At 40.3% G+C, this 20,486-nt stretch overlaps 2 protein-coding genes across 4 annotated transcripts in view; both read left to right on the top strand.

Moving 5' to 3' along the window:
• The window catches only part of DHRS9 (dehydrogenase/reductase 9), a 31,123-nt gene extending 22,940 nt beyond the window's left edge, over positions 1 to 8,183 (top strand). For 2 of the 3 annotated variants that reach the window (XM_072341040.1, XM_072341039.1), the window contains exons 5-8: positions 4,006 to 4,353; positions 5,288 to 5,546; positions 6,596 to 6,759; positions 7,593 to 7,992. In XM_072341040.1, coding sequence (XP_072197141.1) covers positions 4,035 to 4,353; positions 5,288 to 5,546; positions 6,596 to 6,759; positions 7,593 to 7,819 — 969 coding nt within the window. In that variant the 5' untranslated portion in view covers positions 4,006 to 4,034 and the 3' untranslated portion in view covers positions 7,820 to 7,992. Of the gene's footprint in view, positions 1 to 4,005; positions 4,354 to 5,287; positions 5,547 to 6,595; positions 6,760 to 7,592 lie in introns of all 3 variants that reach the window. The other variant, XM_072341041.1, reaches the window with a different exon arrangement.
• A 645-nt stretch (positions 8,184 to 8,828) lies between these two features.
• On the top strand, positions 8,829 to 18,805 carry LOC140254516 (retinol dehydrogenase 7-like). Its single transcript, XM_072341038.1, has 5 exons — positions 8,829 to 9,221; positions 13,411 to 13,741; positions 15,273 to 15,531; positions 17,479 to 17,639; positions 18,447 to 18,805. Exons 1-5 carry the CDS (start codon positions 9,174 to 9,176, stop codon positions 18,695 to 18,697), a joined length of 1,050 nt encoding a protein of 349 aa, XP_072197139.1. The 5' UTR covers positions 8,829 to 9,173; the 3' UTR covers positions 18,698 to 18,805.
• The last annotated feature ends 1,681 nt before the right edge of the window (positions 18,806 to 20,486 follow it).

Below are 20,486 nucleotides of genomic sequence, written 5' to 3' on the forward strand. Positions count from 1 at the left end.
CTTAGTTATTCCTGAGCAGATAATTTCTGCATAAAAAATGAAAGTCCAAGTGCTCTTTTGACAGAGGGCTCCTTGGCTTCAAGCTGTATTCTACAACATACTGATTTTTGTTCAGTACTGAGCGGAGCTAATAGCAGCAATCAAATCAAAAACGCTTCCAAGGCTTCATAAAGATAGTCAGAAATTTAGCACTGTATGCTCACAGTAGCAGGTGACTATGTTTCCTACCAGGTAAACAGATTCAATCTGCCACTGCAGGCTGAGGTTTCAGATGATCAGCTTGTTTCGGTTATATTTCAGTTTTATTTGGTAGGCATTCACATCCAAAATAATTTTTGTAGCTAGCACACAGTGCTCCCAGGGCTAAGAAGCCAAACACCAGATGACTTTCTATGAGTATAATCCCCTCCTGAACTGTCACATACACTTCATATATGTGAATTCTGATAGCACTTCAGATAGCGAGAAGTACAAAGCAGACCTCAACCTCATATTACACTTCTGCTTCTGCAATGTGCTTTATTTTCCCTTCCTCTGATCCTTTAAAAACAAAGCAAACCAATTTATTGTCATCCTCATTTCTCCGGGTGCTTGAAGGCATTTTTGTTTGTTTTGATCCTTTTTCTTTATCCCCTCACCTAAATAATATTAAGTTGAAGTGAACTCTCAATCCTTCTGGTATCCTGATTTTTAACTAAGGGACATTTTAGTTAAAATATGCAGTTCTTACACAGTTTGCAGACTGAAGCATTAGGCAGAAAGCTTCAACATCTGTTACTGGAGTGTCCATTGGTACATATTGTTTATCAAATTCATCTGAAAAAAATTTGTCAGTAATGAAGATATTTAGAAAGCACAACCAATAAAGTCAAGCCAGAAGAGAACAGCCTTCTCTCAGGCTGATCAGAACAAAGCCTAGAGGATATAGGAAACCGTAGGCTTCCTAAATCTGGTCAGATTGGCAGGTACCCACGTTCTGTGTCTTCATTCTTTTCTTAGCACACTGCAATTACATAAACACAACATAGCCTTCACTTTGTGCAAAACAAAATGAATTCTACATGGAGCTTACTGGTTTGACATTTATGCTATTAAAGAGGGAATCTTTTGAGAAAGTTACTACCTCTTCCAAAGAAGATCTTTAACAAGTATTCTACACACCAACCTGCTTTTTGCACCTAGGACAAAATCAAGACTTCCTCTTTCAATGGGTTTTATCATTTTTGCTGCAAGCAAAAACCTCTTTCGTGGTAAGAAATCACTTCCCTGTTTTGTAAACAGATTACATTTCTTTGTAATGAAATGGCAAATTATTGACACTTCTTACAGTGAAACAAGGAACATACCTTTGGGTACAATGTGCTTGTTGATGTGAGTGTGATTTTCCCTTGCTATGGAAAGCATGAAGTCCAAACTGGTGATTGTCTGGTGGATGCTTTCAGGTGGGAGGCTAGCACACAGAATGAAAGAAACACTTCTCCCATGGTCTAAGCCTGTTTAGCCTCACTAAGTCAGTGTGTTTATTTCTTAGTCACAGAAACACAGCACCCTGAAACTGCAAAACAACATCTAGAGCTCTCTCACCATCTGCTCTTGAAATATACTTGAAGCAGGACATGCATTTGCTCATCCCTTTGACCTAATCAAAATTTGGCAGCTGGTGTTTTTGCCATTTCAAACTTCTGTGCAAAAAATAAAAAAAAAAATAAAAATAGCAAAGGCAGGTTCAACCCATCAAGAAGAGAAACAACAAAACTTGTAAATTTCATCAATTCAATGCGCTGAAAATTAAACAAAACAAAAACTTTTCACAAGGTTGCTGGTTACCTCACAGCTGTTCTTGTCACAAGACGGCATCTCCTGTGGCCCTGCTTGTCCTTAGCACCTCAGCTCTCCCAAATGCTTTCGGAATGTTTTGGAGGCTTCTGACCATGTGCTTCCAAGGAACTAAAGGAAAATATAATTTTTCTTTATTAGCTTCTTGGTTTTGTGCTGCTTTGGTTTGTGGCTCCTAAAACAAACAGTTTTTTTGCTTATTTTTGCAGATCTTAGATCTGCAGCCTGAGGGAAGCGCTGCACCTCCCAGTCTCACCTGCGAGCTGGAACTGGAAACGCTGCCTGAACACAGCACTCTTAAAAATTGTTATTATAGCACTTTGTTAATCTGATAACAAGTCTTATCAACCTGCTGAAGAACCATGGGTCCAGAAGTTAGCCTCACACTGCACTGCCAATTGGCCTATGCTAGCAGACATGCCTGTTGGTGTGGGGAAAAAAAAAAACGCCCAGCTGAGCTTTGTCTTCCAGCAGCCTAGCCGGCTTGGCTTTTACTTATGACCAGATCACAGGTCCAAACTGCGCTTTTCTTACGTTAACCTGCTCTCCCTTTAGTTAATGCCTGTGTCACAGCAGAAGCAGCTTATGGGGAAATGTAGCCCTGCTTCCTGCCCTTGGGCTGTCCCCGCTGCAGCCACAGTTTCCCACCTCAGGGCTCAGCTGGGGTGCGTGGGCTCGCCGGGAGGGGGGGGGGGGGGGGGGGGAGGAGCAGAGGCCATGCAGGCAGAGCTGGCACCCACTGCAGAAGCTGCAAAAGAGGAAAGAAAGGGATAAAATCCAGTCCCTCTGCTGGGTCTTGTCCTAACAAAGCAACAGTGAAACACTACACAGGGAGAGCAGCTCCCTAATTACCCCACCATGCTTTCTGCTAGACTGATGCTGCAAAGGATGTTAAGCAACGAAACCCAGCAACCGTGCACAGCAGCTTTTGCAACACCGTGGGTCACTTCCAGCCTGTGCACGGAGCTGCAAGTCACCAGCGTACCTGTTGGTGCAAGCAAGCAACACGAGCCACAGTGCTTGCAAGTGAAAATAACATGATACAGTATTCAACTTCAGTGCTTTTCCAACAGTATATTATGAATTTTAATTTTTAAATTGTTTTTTAGAAAAATAAACAAAAAACAATAAAATAAAAACCTCACCTGTCAGAGCAGAAAGCAGCTCTATCTGCAGGAAATAACATCAATGTCCATGTTACTATTAAAGTGCTTAAAAACGTGACAGATGTTTGCAGTTTCCTTTTAAATTTTTTGCTGGAGGAGAATTTAGCCATTGGTAAATGCAAACTTCCTTGCACCTTGCCCTGCAGAGATGGACTGTTTATAAGTAAGCTTTGTAAGGACCTGCGCTCTCTTACATCTATTTCACATCATTTTTTAGCAGATTGCATTAGGCATGTCCTGCTTTCCAGGCCATTAACATTTATGAAGGCACATAACTGAATTGTTTTCCCTAAGCAGAATGTCATCCATCACCAGCTGCTACTTACAGCTTTACTATTAAGTCAGTTGGAGCACAACCCCATTTAGGGAGCTCTTCCCAAACATGTTTTGCAGGGCTGATGCTGTCACGCTGCCTGCACTGCTGCATCCTCCTTCTTGTGTCGAGGGGACCACATGCACACACACTCCCTTAGCGTTCTGGTGGGAATTCACTCCTTGAGAGGCAAAGTGGCAGGACTTGCTGCCCTCCTTGAGAGTCTGGCACTGTTGGCAGAGGATTTTAGTAAAAGAAAGCAAATCATTTTTCCTGCCTAACCTTGCTGAAGTATCTATAGTAAAGGATGGTTCTGGTTCAGCTGATCTTGATTTACCTTTTGTTATCAGCTGTCCCCGTCTTTCTCTTTCTGAAAACTGTCACTAAATGCAAACATTCCTGTAGGTTTCAAATGTTTCATTTTTGCTACTCTTCTCTATGCAGTGTTTCTCCCTTGATGGGAGCTGACTGACCTGACAGTACCTAACATACATCGTGCTGCGTAACTCTCTTACAACATATCTCAAGTTCTCATTTTTGCTCAAGGATTTTTAGTTGTATTTCTAGTACAAGATGCAACTTCTCTGTGTTGTGCCCACTCCTCTGAACAGCTGCAGTTATCCAACTCAATGAAAACAAAAAACAACCAATTATACCTTAAAAAATATCAGCTTTTCTTTTCCATTTCAGGAGAGTGAGCCCATAAGACTGCAGTAAAAATGTTTTTCTACATACTACTCTTTCTCAGCATCAGCTCTCTGTGGTGGTACTGGAAGGCAAGAGACGGGGGGAAGGTTGCAAACCTCACTGGCAAATATATATTCATCACTGGGTGTGACACAGGATTTGGAAATATGGCAGCAAAGACTTTTGATAAAAAGGGATTCCGTGTTCTTGCCAGCTGCCTGACTGAAACAGGAGCCAAGGAGCTACAAGCTGCAACTTCCAATCAGCTTCAGACAGTGCTGCTGGATGTGAGAGATTCAAACAGCATTAAGAAAGCAGCAGAGTGGATCAAAGCTGAAGTCCAGTCAGAAGGTAAGTGCCACGCCATCTGCCTTTAAAAAAATTCTTTAGATAAAATAATTTCAATAGAGTCTTCCTCAAAATAGTTTGATATGCTCACTGTTTACTCTAATTAACAATCGATAAGTGTGGATGGTTGACTTCCAGAAATAGTTGTAGGATCTCAAGAGAGGAATTTTTCACACATTTAGTGGCAGCTAAATAATTGTGAACATTTCCTCAAGAAGTCAAGCATACTGACATGCTGTAAGAAGAGGAATCCAGCTGCTGGAGCCTTCACTGGGCCTGCTTGCACGAGCATGCATTTCTGGCTAAGGCACTTCTCATGCTGCATTACTATGGAACAAATCAAATAAATTCTGCTTAACAAGCTTAACAAATGCTTATTTAACAACTGAATCCATTCAACACATGACTTGCAAGAACTCAAAAGCAAAACGCATATGTTCTACTGAACTTTAGGGAATAAATGTATCTATTTTGAAATATTGCTAAAAAATAGAAAAATCCCATGTCTTTGACCCAATAAGTTGTGCAAGACAACTTGCTGCTCCTGTTACTGATGCTAATCCATTTCAGTTGGACTAGTCCTGCAGTAAAGTCTATAAATGCGCAGGATTATATGTGCCGGATTCTGCTAACTTTGAGCCTTAAATCTGCTCTATTATGACATGCCACGGTACTTAATCCTAAATTCCATCTTCCATGTGACCTTTCCTCTCTCTGTAAAATAACTTATAACTTGTCTGAATTGCTTTTACTCAAAACTGTGCCAAGTTTCCAGCCAAAATAGTGGGTTTTTTTGCCCACAAAAAACAATTATTAGTCAGAACAGATTCATCATCACCTTGGTCCATCACTGCTCCTGTAAGCTCACATACAGTTCAATGAATCTACCTCATTAGGTGAAAAATTGCTTCCTAATGTTCTTCTTTTTTCCTTGCAGGTCTCTGGGGACTTGTTAATAATGCTGGAATTATGGGACCAACTGCTCCTACAGACTGGTTGGATATTGAGCATTTCAGAGAGCCAATTGAAGTTAATTTAATTGGGCTCATAAATGTGACAATAAATATGCTTCCCTTGATAAAACAAGCAAAGGGAAGGATAGTAAATGTATCCAGTACTGGAGGTCGACTAGCTTTCTGTGGTGGAGGCTACTGCCCTTCAAAGTTTGGGGTAGAAGGATTTAATGACAGCTTAAGGTATAACACTCACTGTGAGAAAAGACCACTCTTTATTTTCTAAGGCTAATAGATGACTGAAAAGCTGCACTTGCAGAATAGAAGCTGATTTACATGTCTGACACTTGATATAAAACTGAAAAATACAGTTTGGGATAAGTCTTCTTGAAAGTGCCTTTTTTCAGCATAGATTATGTCACTTTCAAAATCTAAGATACAACTCCTGTTAGGCACATAAGGAGTCCTAAAGTAACATTGTGATGTAGTTGGTATTTCTGTATATTTGTACGTAACTTACCTCACAATTCAGTTACTCACAGGGGCCTTACTGGATAGGGGATTCCACGCAAGGGAATTGAGATGTCTCTGCAGGATGAACCTAATCTACTTACAAGTCTACCTGGAATTTGTTAGCAGCAGCCCATATAGGGGAAAAACAAACAAACAAACAAAACAAAACAAAACAAAAAAACCAACAACACACTTACAATGAGTTATTGAATGATATTTACTTCTATCTAAGCATTGTTCTCTTATTCATACTGATCATTAGAGAGACCTAGAGAATACAGCAGACCAGATCTGGGGACTGCCATTACTTCTTCATGTCAAATTGGAAACAATCTGTGCCTAAATATATGTGGCCACTTTAGATAGCAGGACGTATTCCAGACACGCACACAACTGACAGTTATGAGTTGTGGCCAGAAGAATCTCTACCAGTCTGGAGAATCAGACAGAGATCGAGTTCATTAGACATGTAACATGGCTCTGAATGCTTACATTTAGGCAGCCAGTGGGCCTTACAGGTAAGTCTGACAAATTATGAGCTACTGGAAGGGGAACTAGCATATGAAATACAATGTGCCAGTCACTGTCCATACCTCTGAAGCAGGTAGGATAGTTCATCCCTCCCTCACTTGGGGATAACAGGATGAAAGTTCACATCTGTGCTTTCTACACACTATCTCTATGCTGGTATGCCATGTAAAGACAGAAATAATAGTACAGAAAAAGATACCATCGCATCAATAAGAATTTCTAATGCAATTGTTGGGCTGTCTTTGCAGGAGAGACATGAAAGCTTTTGGAGTTAAAGTTTCCTGCATTCAACCTGGGCTGTTCAAAACACCACTAACTGATCTAACAAAGATTCGGAAAGAGAAGGAGGTTATTTGGAATCAGCTTCCCCCAGACACTAAAAAGCAATATGGAGAGGAGTATTTTCAGAAAGGTGAGGTAGTTTCTAGGCATTTGTGTCATAAGAAGCAACATATTTCTTGCTGACAGTCTTCTAATAAGGCTTTATACCTTCTAATCACTATGACTTTTTGAAAAGACTGCACATTAAGTTACTCTTCAAGTGCATCTGCATCACAATATGGCTATTCACACAAAAACTTGTGCAGTGGGATCTCAGTTAAAGATTAATTATTTGTGTTGGCATGTAGCTTTTGAGCAAACTCCAAGGCAGAAAAACATTCATCTAATGATGTAACTAATGTGCTCACAGTGTTTTTCTGTCACTAGTATTTATTTAGTAATCAAATAGGGGTAACTTCTCTTTGCATTTACTATCCCCAGCAGTAGTGATGCCATGCTGAAATTGTCTAACAAACAGTTCCTGAAGCCTGCTGATGCCTTCTGGACAGGAGCTGCTTGTCTTTTGATCTTTGGGCTTTTTGTTCCTCAAGTTTCTTTCTTACATTTGTATTTCTCAGCTTTCTGCAAAGCAATTACCTTACTACAAGAGACTCACTTACAACCATAGCATTTCTTTTTTAGGCTCATTCTGAGATACTATCATTGCTAGTTAATTGGTGAATACAGACCCAATTTTGCCATTGCTGTTTCACATTGAAGAGTAACTAGGCTGCTCTTGGGGTAAACTGTATCACAGGGTCATTATGGACGGGGTAGCTAGCCTTCAGAAATTACTATGAATTTTTCTAAATCATGAACAAGAAATACAAACTCCTTATTGAAATTTCACAAATCAGTGTGGGATAGAGTTAAAAGTCACTTTTCCTGGATGTCACTGAATGATCTTTTTTTTGAGTTTTACAGATATGGAAAAGAAAGAAAAGCTCTCCAAGGCCTGTCTTAACACAGATATTTCGCTGGTTGTTGAGTGCATGGAGCATGCCCTAACAAGTGTCCATCCATGGGCCCATTATGTAGTTGGCCAGGATGCTAAGTGGTTTTGGACTCCTCTTTCAAGAATGCCAACAGATGTGCAAGACTTCGTACTGCTGAGAAACAGAGAAAAGCCCGCAGTTTCCCATAGAAAGTAAATCTTTGTCAATATATTACCCATTGCATACAAGGCTGATTCCACAAGATCTGTCCTTTATATTAACATGGTACAAACCATACCTGAAATGTATCCTCATGTCCTATAAATGTAAGAAATAACAGTTATTTCTCCAAAATTTGCTACAAAACAAATAAATAAGAAACATCCTTGCTTCTTCCATTATTATTATTTTTTAATACATTTTTGAAGCACAGTATGCTAAATCCTAAGGATCTCTACTGTCCAGATCTACCCTGTGTTATAAAAGGATCCATAGCTACAAAAGTACACCATAGATCTGACTACAGGGACCCAATACTTGCAATTTTGGTAATTAAAAGCTATGTGTGTTGTTGAGGGTTTTTTTGTTGCTGTTGTTGTGGGTTTTTTTGTTTTTTTTTTATGTTTTTTAATTCAGATTTCAAGTCTGGAAGACTGTATATTTTGGCATAACAATAATAGCCCTGTTTAGTGAGGTGCAAAGCAGCTCTTTTCTTGTTCAGCTCCTGACACAAGTCAAGAATCCAGCACTGCTGTGATTCATCACAACGAAGTTGTCACAGAATGCAGAGGTCTAACCTCATGTCTGCAGCTGCAGAGTTGCTCAGGAGTTGTTTTCCACTGCCATGCAAATTGGCCAGTGACAAAAACAAACGTTTTCCCCATGCTGCTGAATTTGCATTAACACGACCAAGCTAAAGAGCAAGCTACCCAGTGCCTATCCAAATAGTGCTTTGGGCCAGTCATATATTAGCAGTCCGAGCAGTAACATGTTAGAGGCTATTTTCATGAAAACTGTAGAGCAGAGCTTGTAGAACTTGAACTTCTATTTGATACACATTACTTAGTTACACAGACAATTGATTTGTTTCAAGTACAATAAAGCTGCCCTTGGACCAGAGCAAATAAAACACAAAGCTGTATTTTCCTCGGTCTTTGTCCCAGAAAGACCAAGTCCCATCAACAGCAGCTCATTCATGTGCAGGAGTAAAGAGAGAGGTCTGAAATAAGCCCAGTTAAATCAATGGAATGATTCCTGCTTGTTTCAACATAATGCACAGTAGGTTAGTACTCCCTAAGGAGTCTTAGCAGTCCCCTAGGCTCTACAGATAACTATATATAGCCAGCAAAGCTTATACAGCAAAGGTAGGATTGGCTGAGATGGAGCTTAGGTGGAGGATTAATAAAACTAATTCCCTAAGATAGAAGCACCACAGCACAAGTTGTTACCAGTAGAGAGGAGAAGGACAGCTTGTCAGCCATAAAAGCACCACGCTGAATTTACAGGATTTTGTGAAAAATATATCTTCGTCCAAGTGTCGATGCACTGAAATAACTGGTGAAGGGCACTCATGAGCACCTGGAGGTACCTGTTGAGCTTGCAGATGTCTCCCCAGAACGTGAGTACCAGCACAAGAGTAGAAATCGTGTCTAACATTACAGTGTGCAAGATTCATTATATGCATTTGCAGAGTGTTTAAGAGGACAAATTAAGCACTTGCTTTTGAGTGCACAGATGAGAGAACATGCAGTCTCTTCCTTTCCAGTACGGATTTTAACCAATTTTTGCTTATCTAAGCACCTACATGGTCTGAATAAAATGCTAAGTCAGTAATGTTCTTTAGAGCATTTGGAATCTTTCTCAGCTCCCTTATTATTAATTACTGGTTTGGTCACCTAAGGGTTTACAAGGCTTTATTTGCCCTGTGTTCTTTACTAATTGCATGGGGAAAAATCTGAACTGCCAGCTCTACAAGCAAAGATACACTCATGCTGAGAAATCAGCCCTCATTTAACCAGACTGACTTCACCTCCCCGAACAATGCTCAGGAGAATTTGGATATGTATTTCTTTTAAGCTGAAAGGTTAAGGAAGATCTTTAAGTTATCTGCTGACCTCTGAACCGTCACTGTCCTCTTTACACATCTGATAGGAAAGCAGCCCTTTCCCATGAAACACAAGTGCAAAGCCCTGCACATGCAGGAATAGCTCACGAAAGAGTGGGAGGTGTGATGTATTTGTGCCTGAGTACATGCTTGGTTTGCTAATGAAAACCAGGCAGTTTGTAGCACTGACAAGGTGACTGATTATTAAAGTTTGCACTGAACTGGAGAGCTGTTGGGCAGCCTGCCAGGGCACTGCCTGACAGCTGAACCTTCCCCATGTGTTCTATGAGGACTGCTCCTGAAGAACAGAGGCCCTGCATTTCCTTTACCAACTCTTCCTCAGTGTGCATGGTGGGCCAGGCTGCCCCACTGCAGGTCACTGACTTCCGCAGGGTTTGCACTATGAGGACAGTGCTGGAGGGAGGAATCCAAAGCAGATCCAGACCCCAAATTTCCTTCAGCCCAAGGTTCTCTAGCACAACTGCCTGCATCACCTGCTGTGGGAGCAGAACAGTCACACTCCCTGAAGCAGGGTGCTTCAGCTTCCTCTCTGCAGAGAAGCAGAAGGATGCTGCCACTTGCAGTCATCTGAGGACCTTAAAGGGCTCTCATAGTGTGTTCACATTGCTTTTCTTTAAAACCAATTGCTTTTATAATGGCACTTGTATGTGCACAAAAAGCCAAGCTTTATTCCAAGAGTTCTCAATTTGCCAGGCAAATATCAGCATTTTAATGGAAGGTAGAACTTGCCTTCAGCTACTTACAGGCTACACTGGTAATCAAAATTCAGTATTTCTGGAAATATATCAAAACTCTTGAAATATCATGCTGACATTTTCCCTAGAAGCACATTCTTTGCCACTGCAAGAACTACTTCAAAACTGATGTGCTGCTGGCAGAGAAGCAGCTTTTTAGTGCTCCACAATTATCAGACAAAAACTATTTCACGCAACATTGCACATTCACAGCAACAGATGATTTTCTCTGAAGAAAATCTTAACTATTTCCTCCAATTCTGACCCCAGACTCCTTTTAGCAGATGTGACATCATCCAGCAGAATAAATTCCAGCAAAACGTTCCAGCAGAGAGAAGCCCATCATGTTGCCAAGCAGCAGATGTCCACGTGCTTTTGGACAGGCAGCACTGAGAGCCTGTGGGGAGCTACCTGGTGCAGGTGTGCACACAGTCCAGAACCCATGGGGAGGATGAGCCATGAGGTTCCACACACACACAGCACTGCTGTCTTAGTCCTACAGCTCTTCTCTTCCAGATACTGCTAGCAAAACTTAGGGGCTGATGCTAACCAGAAAGAGTCCCAGGCATTTCACTCAAAGGAGTCAAAGTGCAGCCAAGAGTGCAGCCTGGCCAGATGTCTCCACAGAGACCCTGTTGCAAACTGAACCAGTGTGAACCAGCAAGCAAACTCTTTGCCCACCATTTCCCATTTGCAGCACAGCCAAGGAATTTACAAGGAATTTACAGCCAAGGATTTACTACTTTTGTTTCCAATTAAATTAATATTTTCCCTAAATTTTTAATTTGCTCATTTTATTTACTATTGGGAAAAGAAGATTAATTAAGTGCTAAAATGATGCATCATAGAACTAGCTTGCTGGGTAGTTGTTTGATTTATTGATGTGGGGTTACAAGAGTCTGCTGGTAGCAGCTTCTCTCCATTTCTAACCCAGCTCCCATTCTAATTCAGCAGTCATTGCCTGGCACATCACTGCAAATGGATTGGGTGCATCTATGATCAGATGTTCTATATCTTGTTTCCAGACTTCATTGTATACCACTGATGCTGAATTAACCTGAGCTCTGTCTTTTAATGGTGCTTGTCAGAGTATGTTCTAAGTCCTCACACAAAATAAATATCTCCAAGTCAGTGAAATGTTACAAAGATGACTCCAAAGCGATACAGTTCCTGTCAGATTTTAGAGACATCCATAGCAAAAAAAGAAAGAAAAAATAAAAATAAAAACCAAGAAAAAAACTACACAAGTATCCTGTAGAAGTACCTGAATTAGAAGGCCAGTTCCCTTGGAGTTGACGCTGCACAGAGATAGGCTGCTAAAATAACCGATACAGCCTAGGGACCAATTTAACAACCCAAACACTTCAGTGGGAGCCTTCCTGCAGAGTGCAGCAGAAGAAGGTGCAAACTCTTATCTGTATATATTTGCTTAACATTTTCATATCAGAGAGAGTTAACCCATAGCTCAGAGGTCCATATCCATGGCTACAGAAGCATCCAGCTGTTTAAAGTAATATCATTAAGTAGAATGTTGTTACTCATCACTATGTGATGATGTCATTATTCAATGAGTCCAATATTCACTCACTATCAGTTTCTGAGACTTTGTCCACTCCTACTGAATTAGATGATGACTTGATTTAAATAAATCCAAATCATTCCCCCAGCTCAGCAGGAACAAGAGCACCAGATAAACAAGAACAGCACTCTAGCAACCAGGTCTCCCTTTACCATTAGTGTTTTAAGGTAACATGGATTTCATACAAAAGTCAGCCAAACTCTTAACTTCAGACAGCTGTGAGTTACAGAACATTATAAAAAATAAAGACCTGCTTTCTCTTCAAGTACCTCCAGGATTTAAAAATAATAATAAATTCCTTCATTTTAACATATCCGTTAATTATTTGAATACAATCACATGTTCATTCCTTGAACATAATCACTTGCCTGGATGCATATGTAGGCAGACAGAGCCTAAGTGACTGTTCAGTACTTGTAAAAAAGTTCCTTTTTAGGAAGACATTCAGCAAATGCTGACCAGCTTTCCCATTAATAAGAGTTTAATTAAATATCACACAAACCAAAAATACAAAGACAGTAACCAATTGCAAAGACTTCTAGATGTCAAGAACTGCATGCTAGTCATAAAAAATCCTTTTAATAAATAAACAGTAGGCACACCCCTGTGTTTGGGAACTTTGTATTCCCTCAGTGCTTTTTTGAGGGCAGCACATCACCATGAACATCCCCATTCACTGACACAAACGAAGTTCCCATATAATATATCTTAGTTCACTCTGTATCAGTGCTAGACAGGCAATGAGGAAGGAGTCAGAAAGCTCAGATACTGCTATAAGGTCATTCTTGTCTTAGGAGTGGAGAGTAAGCGGCTTACTATGATGCAGCACAAATCACAGAACAAATTAGAGGACCCACCACTACAGCTTGGACTTCTCTTGTCATTCCTAGGCTGTCTCTGCTTCCAAACTATATATTAGAAGAGCAGACAGGGTGGCATCATGCTGACAAAGAGAATCATCCTTCTTCCCAGAAGAATCCCTCTCTTTCCAGTATTAGCACAAATTACTGCCAGTTTCCACCCTTCAAAAAGTCACCATCAGGCACTACTTTCAGAAATCATGCAGTCATTCCTTTCAGTCTGAAATGTCCTGAGAAGATGGAGCTGACTAGGAAGATAGGCAAGTAAAACTTGTAAACAGTGAAAAACTGTTGAAAAGGAGGTCAGGAGGAGGTTTTGCCAAGTCACTCATTAGTCACGGATCCCAGTCACATTATGTAAAAGTTCCACCTATGCACTCTTACAGTGAGCTGGATGGAGCGCAATCAGAAACAAAGCCCCTCATGGGAACTGGATCTTACGAAGTTGGGGATTGGCCAAGCACGTTTATTTAATTGCATTTCTAGATCACTAACACATTCTCTAATAGCTCTCATTTTCAGACTCACTGCACATAGTGATTCTGGCTTCCGTACTTTCTCTCATCATTTACTGGCTCATCAGAGACCATCACAGAGTTAGAGACTGGAGTGAAAAGTATGTCTTCATAACAGGCTGTGACACCAGACTTGGAAATGCACTGGCCAAGTGGCTTGACAAAAGGGGATTTTGTGTCATTGCTGCATGTGCCACTGAAGAAGAAGGCCAAGAACTACTGTCCTGCTCCTCACTTTCCCTGAAGACAGTGAATCTGGACTTGGCTGACTCCAGCAGCATCTCCAGGGCTGTAGTATTTGTGACAGAGGAAACAGCAGGCAAGGGTAAGTGGAAAGGTCAGCTTGCAGAAAAGTTATTCAGTATAACCAAATCTGGTCTAGCTAAGAGTTCTGGAGCCTCTCTGCTATCTACAGACAAGTTTTTCCTCTTACTGATGAAACACATTCCCTCTTCAATTCTGTCACTTCTCAGCTCAGAAAGATTTTCTCCAGCGATGCTTTTGGGCAATTTTGCCAGCAGAATGCCTAGAAATACAGCCGTTAAAACCAGATCATTCCCTGACGTGTTTTTCAGACTCTTTTTGGTGCAGTTGAAAAGTCTCAAAAGGGGGAGGGTGCTAACCAGTACCAGAACAAGCTTTCTTGTCGGTAAGGCCAGCTCAGGCGATTAAAAATGGCTGGTGCAGGGCTCCTACAGTAACCAAAAAAGTGTTTTTGCATGGCTGGAAGAGTCTGATTTTTGTAATGCACTCCATAAAAACTGTACTGACTGTAACATCTAAATTCTTGCCTTTTCAGACAGTTTTCTTAGAACTGTTACATGGGTAGCTCTTAATACCACTCTGAGCACTTGTCTAGAACAAAGAAGAGTTTGTCCTTGGATACCTATAAGGCACGGCTTATGTGTTTATAACATAGGGTGAAAGAAGACTTGTGGTAAATATACAGACCTGTGACAACATACATATTTCTTTCTTGGTGACAATCACTCAGATTAGACATTGTTAATGGCAGAAAACTGGGATCAAGGCACTGCAACTACCAGCTGTTCAACACAGTTGTATCAAATATTCAGTAGAATGGTTAGCTAATTTAGTAGCTAGAACAGCAAAATACATCTTCTACATCAAGGGGACTTTCTTCCTTCATTATGCAAAGTTTCAGAGCATCTTAAAAGCAAAGAATGAGAGCAAAGACAAAATAATTACTAGAGCTTACCTTCTGAGAGAGGCTGATCCTGTACAGGCCTCTGCTTCCAGGCTGTAGAAAGCAGTCTGTTCCTGGTCAGAGTAACCACTGCTGTCACCTCCTTCTGAGAAACTTTTTACAGAAGCAGTGCTGAACCTTCGGCCTCTCCCTCCAGGCACAGGCTGTCCTTCCAGAAGCGTCACTATTTATCTAAAGCCCTTCAAGTAATTTATAGGGTAGTAAAGCAGTATTATCAATACACAGGGTTAAGCTAACATTTTTAGAAGCATTGACTAATTCTCTGTGTTTAGTTTAGACCTTTAGTCCCCAACTCGGGAAAATCAACCTTTCCACTTTTACATACTGTTTAGTTTTCACAAGAAGATAAGTACACATTAGGAACCCACATACCTGAGTAAGTAATAAAGGCCACTATCGGATCCCATTGCTCCAACTGAAAATATTTTTCTTATATCCTAGTATCTTCTTTTAGAATAATTGCCTAAAATCTTCAGCACAGGTATACAGAGTAGACACCTACAAGCAGGCTCTAGACTTCATCCCACTGAAGCTTTTGCCAAGTGTGTTTGGGTCCCAGTGTTACATATGAAAGCCTATGGTAAGATATTGCCAAATACAGAAAGAATTGATTTTGGAATCTTCCTAGGGCTTTTTGGCTTGGTGAACACTGCTGAAGGAACAACACCTGCAGCACCCATTGACTGGCTGAGGATTGATGACTTCCACTCAGTGCTGGACATTAATCTACTGGGATTGATTGAAATCACACTCAGACTTCTACCGCTTCTGAAAAAAGCAGAGGGAAGAGTAGTCAATCTAATCAATGCTAAAGGCTTCATGGCTTTTGTAGGGGGTGGCTACAACTTGTCCAAATGGGGCATGGAATCTTTCTCCGACATCTTACGGTGAGTAGTTAGAAACACATGCATAAATCCAAGAACAGATTGCAGATGTGCTTCAGAGAAGAATGCCTGTATGTTTGCCTCTTTCATTTTGTCTCTGTTAATTCTGCCTAAGGAGCAAAAGAAAATGAAAAAGGTGATGCTCACCTGTTTTGGGTTTCAACCTCAAGTGCTACAAACAGAGCCACCAGGAAACATTTGCCTACGGCTGGCACGCAGCTACAGAACACAAGAATCCCCTTATATGTACAAAGAAATCGGCAGTACAGCCTAGCCTCGTCAGACACTTCCTGGACATGTTGTACTTAAGGTTCACAAGCTGTTTGACATGTACCATATTACCAGACATAGATACATGAAACATGAGGACTTCAGACATGTTGCATTTGTCCCCTAAGGATTACAAGTGTACATGCATGTACTTCCAGCTGGATCCTGTCTGAATTTCCTTTTGATAATCCAGAAATTACAAACAAAATTATGTCTCATTCAATATTGTTAACCAGGAAGGAAGAAACTATATGAAGCATATAGAAACACAGTGATTTCAAATGATTTGCATTGACTGTGATATGTATAAGCACGATAGCTTAAGCACAGCAGTACAGATACTATTATGTCAGTTATGGCTGTTTACATTTGGCAGATTGTGTCCCTGACAAACAGCAGTGCATAACTATAATACATTTAGTAGCATGCAATCAAGGTAATTATAAGCAGCCTGGTGTTATGGTTCTGATAAGCATTCTCAGATCCCTGAGCTCATAATAAGCTGCTGAGGCCCTTCTGCACATTCTTCAGAGGTCACAATCAAACACAGGTGTGCTAGGTGTATCACATCTGGCAAGGCCAGATGCCTTGGAGAAGACATCTGACTTCACAGCAGGGGTCTGATTCTCAGACACTGAAGCCTTCAGTGTATATTCTTTTCTTCTGGTTCCACCTCAAAGGCCCTGAGTTGCCTTTTTAAGCTCTTAAAGATCAGTGACTGCTTTCTACCCTTCTTCCATTTCTGCAGATGGATTATCCCTGTCAAATAGGTTCTGAAAACAGCACCCCAGAACAACAGTCACTCTGGCTTCACTTTACAGCTCTCTTTCTGGGGAGTTCATTCCAAGTCCATAAACTAAACAGCCATCTTGCAGTTGGCCTACTATGCCTTATCATAGCATTATTACATTCTCCACCCTAAAGTCTATTAATTCACAAAGTATGCTCACGCAGCAATTAGAGGAAATGAGTTTTTGTTTCAACACATGAACTACTAAGGGTATTTGTGCAGAGTTGGCATTTCAGTTCCCTTTCCCCTACTACTGGTTCAAGACCTTCAATGCCATTAAACTTAATGCCAGTATTTTTGCAAAACAATGGTGAGCTGAAAGCCTTATCTTCACATGGGTTCAGTAACAGAGTACCCTTCTCTCTCATTGAACAAAGTTTTATCATTAGTGCCCCTTACACACCATTTTGCTATGCAATGACAATAAAAAATATCTATGTAAAACTTCCCCAGCAAGGTAAAAGACCTCTGTATGCTCACAACAGAACTATGAAGGACTTATGCCAAACTATTAATCTCCTCTGTTGCCAGTTTACAACCTATTTTATTTTGCGCTAATGCTCCACAGCAGTCTGAGCTGGGTGATTACAAGCAGCAATCAGATTACCAAAGGTATTCATAACTTCAGAAAACTAAGCTAAGCAGCCTTCACTGACATTAATTGTGATATACTGCCTTGGGTTGGCTGAGGAGCAGACCAACAAGTCAAGTCTTCACAGGGTCTATGAACATTGGTTGTAAACAATTATGAATGCTTGTACAGAGAAATATATAATCCAAGGCAAAATAATAAAAACTAGTGGCTAGCTATGTTTAATAGCTATGCCCTTATTGGGTGTTCAGAGACAGCTTTCTGGGTAGTTTTTGTTTTGGTTGTTTTCTTCTTCTAGGAGAGATATTCAGCACTTCGGAGTAAAAGTAAGCATTGTTGAGCACAGTTTCTTCAACGCAAAAGTTAATTCAAGTATCATGGAGAGAGACCTCCGAAGACTTTGGAACAGACTGCCTAATGATATCAGAGATTCCTATGGAGAAAAATACTTTTCTGAATGTAAGTAGGAAAAGGACAGCATGAAGGCTCAGGGGAGGATATCATTAATGACTCTAAATATCAGAAAGGGGGAATACAGAGATAATGGAAGCTTGACTCTTCAGTGGTGCCCAGTTGAAAGGACAAGGCAGGACAAATTAGAACACAAGAGGTTCTCTGAACATCAGGAAATACTGAGTGCTGGAACAAGTCACCCTGTTTGTGGAGTCTCCCTCCTTGGAGATCTTCAAAAGCCACCTGGACATGATTCTGGGCAACCTGCCCTAAGTAGTCCAGCTTGAGAAGGGCTTTAGATAAGATGAACTCTGTAGATCCCTTCTGACCTCAACCACTCTATGATTCTGTCAATGTTTGCAGATTTCATAAGCTTTATGAGCTCATTGATGTTCTTCCTGTGTATGGTAGATGAGACCAGTTCTATAGGCTCCCCTGGGAAATCAGTGACATGTGATGGCATCCTACCATCCTTAGTTCCTACGTACTTAAGAGGCAGAATACCTAGGGGGCATAGGAGGGTTAGGGCTGTATATTTATGGGTTAATGATAGCTGAAAAGTTCTGCTGCACACAAAGTAGAAAAGACCTGTCTCATAATATTGGCCAGGGAGATTTCTGTTGCCTTGTTGTTTGGATTCTGCAGCACCTGCTCATCTCTGCTCTGCTGCAGCTATACCACAGTACTTGACCCAGCAGTTTAAGGCAACCCTTATTATAAGCCTACAGAGGCTGTAGGAAAAACCTGTAAATGACAAGAATCCTCTCATTCAGAATGTTGCATAAATACTTCAGTTTGTTTTCTTCTTTGTAGATAGAAAAGCTCAAAGATCATCAGTGAAAAGACTGTGCAACTCTGATATTTCTAAGGTCATAAAATGCATGGAACATGCCCTGTTAGCAAAGTACCCCAGGACACGATATGGAGCTGGATGGGATGCAAAGTTCTTTTGGCTGTTCCTCTACTATGCCCCGAGCTGTTTATCTGACATGCTGTTTCACATGATGTTTCCAGCTCCAGCAGCTAGTGGGAGTTCAGTCCCTGGTGTTCTAATCAACATCTAATACTATAACCAGCATCAACTTTATGGAAATAACTCTTAATCCTCTCATAAAAAGTTGACATCTCCTCTTTACCAGTTACTAGACAACTTAAATTCCCTTCAGAAAACACTTTCTCCTGCTTACCTGAAATTTCTGAGTTTGTAGATAAGACTTGTGAACCTACCACTCTTTTTTGTGCCCAGAAGTGATACGTCTGTAATATCTGCATGCAAGCAATGTTCAGCTACAAATCTGATTAATACTGCTCATCCAATAAAACATTTGTTGTTTTTCTTTTCTTATTTAAATGAAAATCTGTTGTTCACATTGACTTCAACAACATGTAGGTTTCTAGAGAATTCGAAAAGAAAAAGATAAAATTGTTGGTCTTTCAGAACATCTATGTTATACACGTACCTCACAGAATGTGCTTATTCAGATTTAATAATCTATTTCATGAAGCTTAGTCATGGCCATATTCAGGAGTTGCTAAACTTCACAAGCTCCTGAAAACAAGATATCAAATCAAATAATAACAAAGCCCAGCTATTGCAACATATTCAAAAAATTACAATTGCAGTATTTGATCACATCTAACCATCTGGCTATTCAACTGTGTAGAGACAAAACACAAGTTATTTCAAAGATAGGAAAGATCAAAACTAAACAGTTCCCCATTACTACTCAAACAGATCAGCACTTATATCTTAACAGTTGTATTTTAATACCCATTCCCAATACCTGCACTGTTTATTAGGGAAAATGTTAAAATGAATATATATTTACATTTATTTTGCCCTCAATGTGCTTTGCAACTTAAAAGAATTATTATTTCACTCATTAGATGAAACAGCTTGCTAATAAATGCTACAGCCAATTAATCTGAATGTACAAAGAGTGTGCTCAAAATGGTGAAGTGGCAGCTTAAGTTGCTGTGCCTCTTGTACACTATTTCTATCAGTTAAGCTACTGACATGCTTGTGTTCCTGGAGATTTGAAAATTGAGAGGGTAAAGGTTTTATTTGCTAAAGACCTGCGCTGGTGATTAATCATTAATGTGCAATTCAATTAAGCTTAGAAAAATGCCATGTGCAGGTCAGAGCACCAAATGTAAGAAAAGCAGTTTCATCACTGTGCAGTGTGTGTGTGCTGAGGGTGGGAGAGCATATGTAAGAAAGGGAGAGAATGTAAAAATGATTCAGGTGCTGTTTAAGTATTTCACTGAGGTTCTATTATCTAGCAAATGGTATCAAGAAGAAATGTATTTTACTTCATACACAGAGTCGTAGCTCTTTCTACCTGGCCAGACAGATGTAGAGAAAATGTTCAGTGAAAAAATGTAACAGTTTAATTTACTGGGCTTGTAGTGGCCAATTAGAGAGATGCGCTGAAAATCTCTAATAAGCCTTCTTTCAGATAATAGAATTCTAAACTTAAGAATTAAGCCAGGGACTGCCCTTATGAGGGAAAAATAATAAAAGTAGAAAATGAAGTTAGGAAAAGAATCTAAAACTTCTGTTCAACATAGTACCACAACATATTTACATACTCAGAAGGCTATATTGCAATACACTACTGAGATGAAGAGACCCAGTTAAAGCTTAGGAATCCTATGCCATTTAGTATGTAAAATAATCAAATTTGCACGCTAAATATCTAATACAGACTCCCAGTAATGGTTTTCTTCTACATCTGAAAAGTAAAAAAATTACAGCAAAGAAAAAAAAAAACCCTCTGGTATATAGCTGATGTATAAGCAACTGGACATAAATCTTGAGGAAATGCTAGCTCTTCCTTCTCTCTTAAAAAC

This window comes from Excalfactoria chinensis, chromosome 7, assembly GCF_039878825.1.
Source record: "Excalfactoria chinensis isolate bCotChi1 chromosome 7, bCotChi1.hap2, whole genome shotgun sequence".
Classification (NCBI taxonomy): domain Eukaryota; kingdom Metazoa; phylum Chordata; class Aves; order Galliformes; family Phasianidae; genus Excalfactoria; species Excalfactoria chinensis.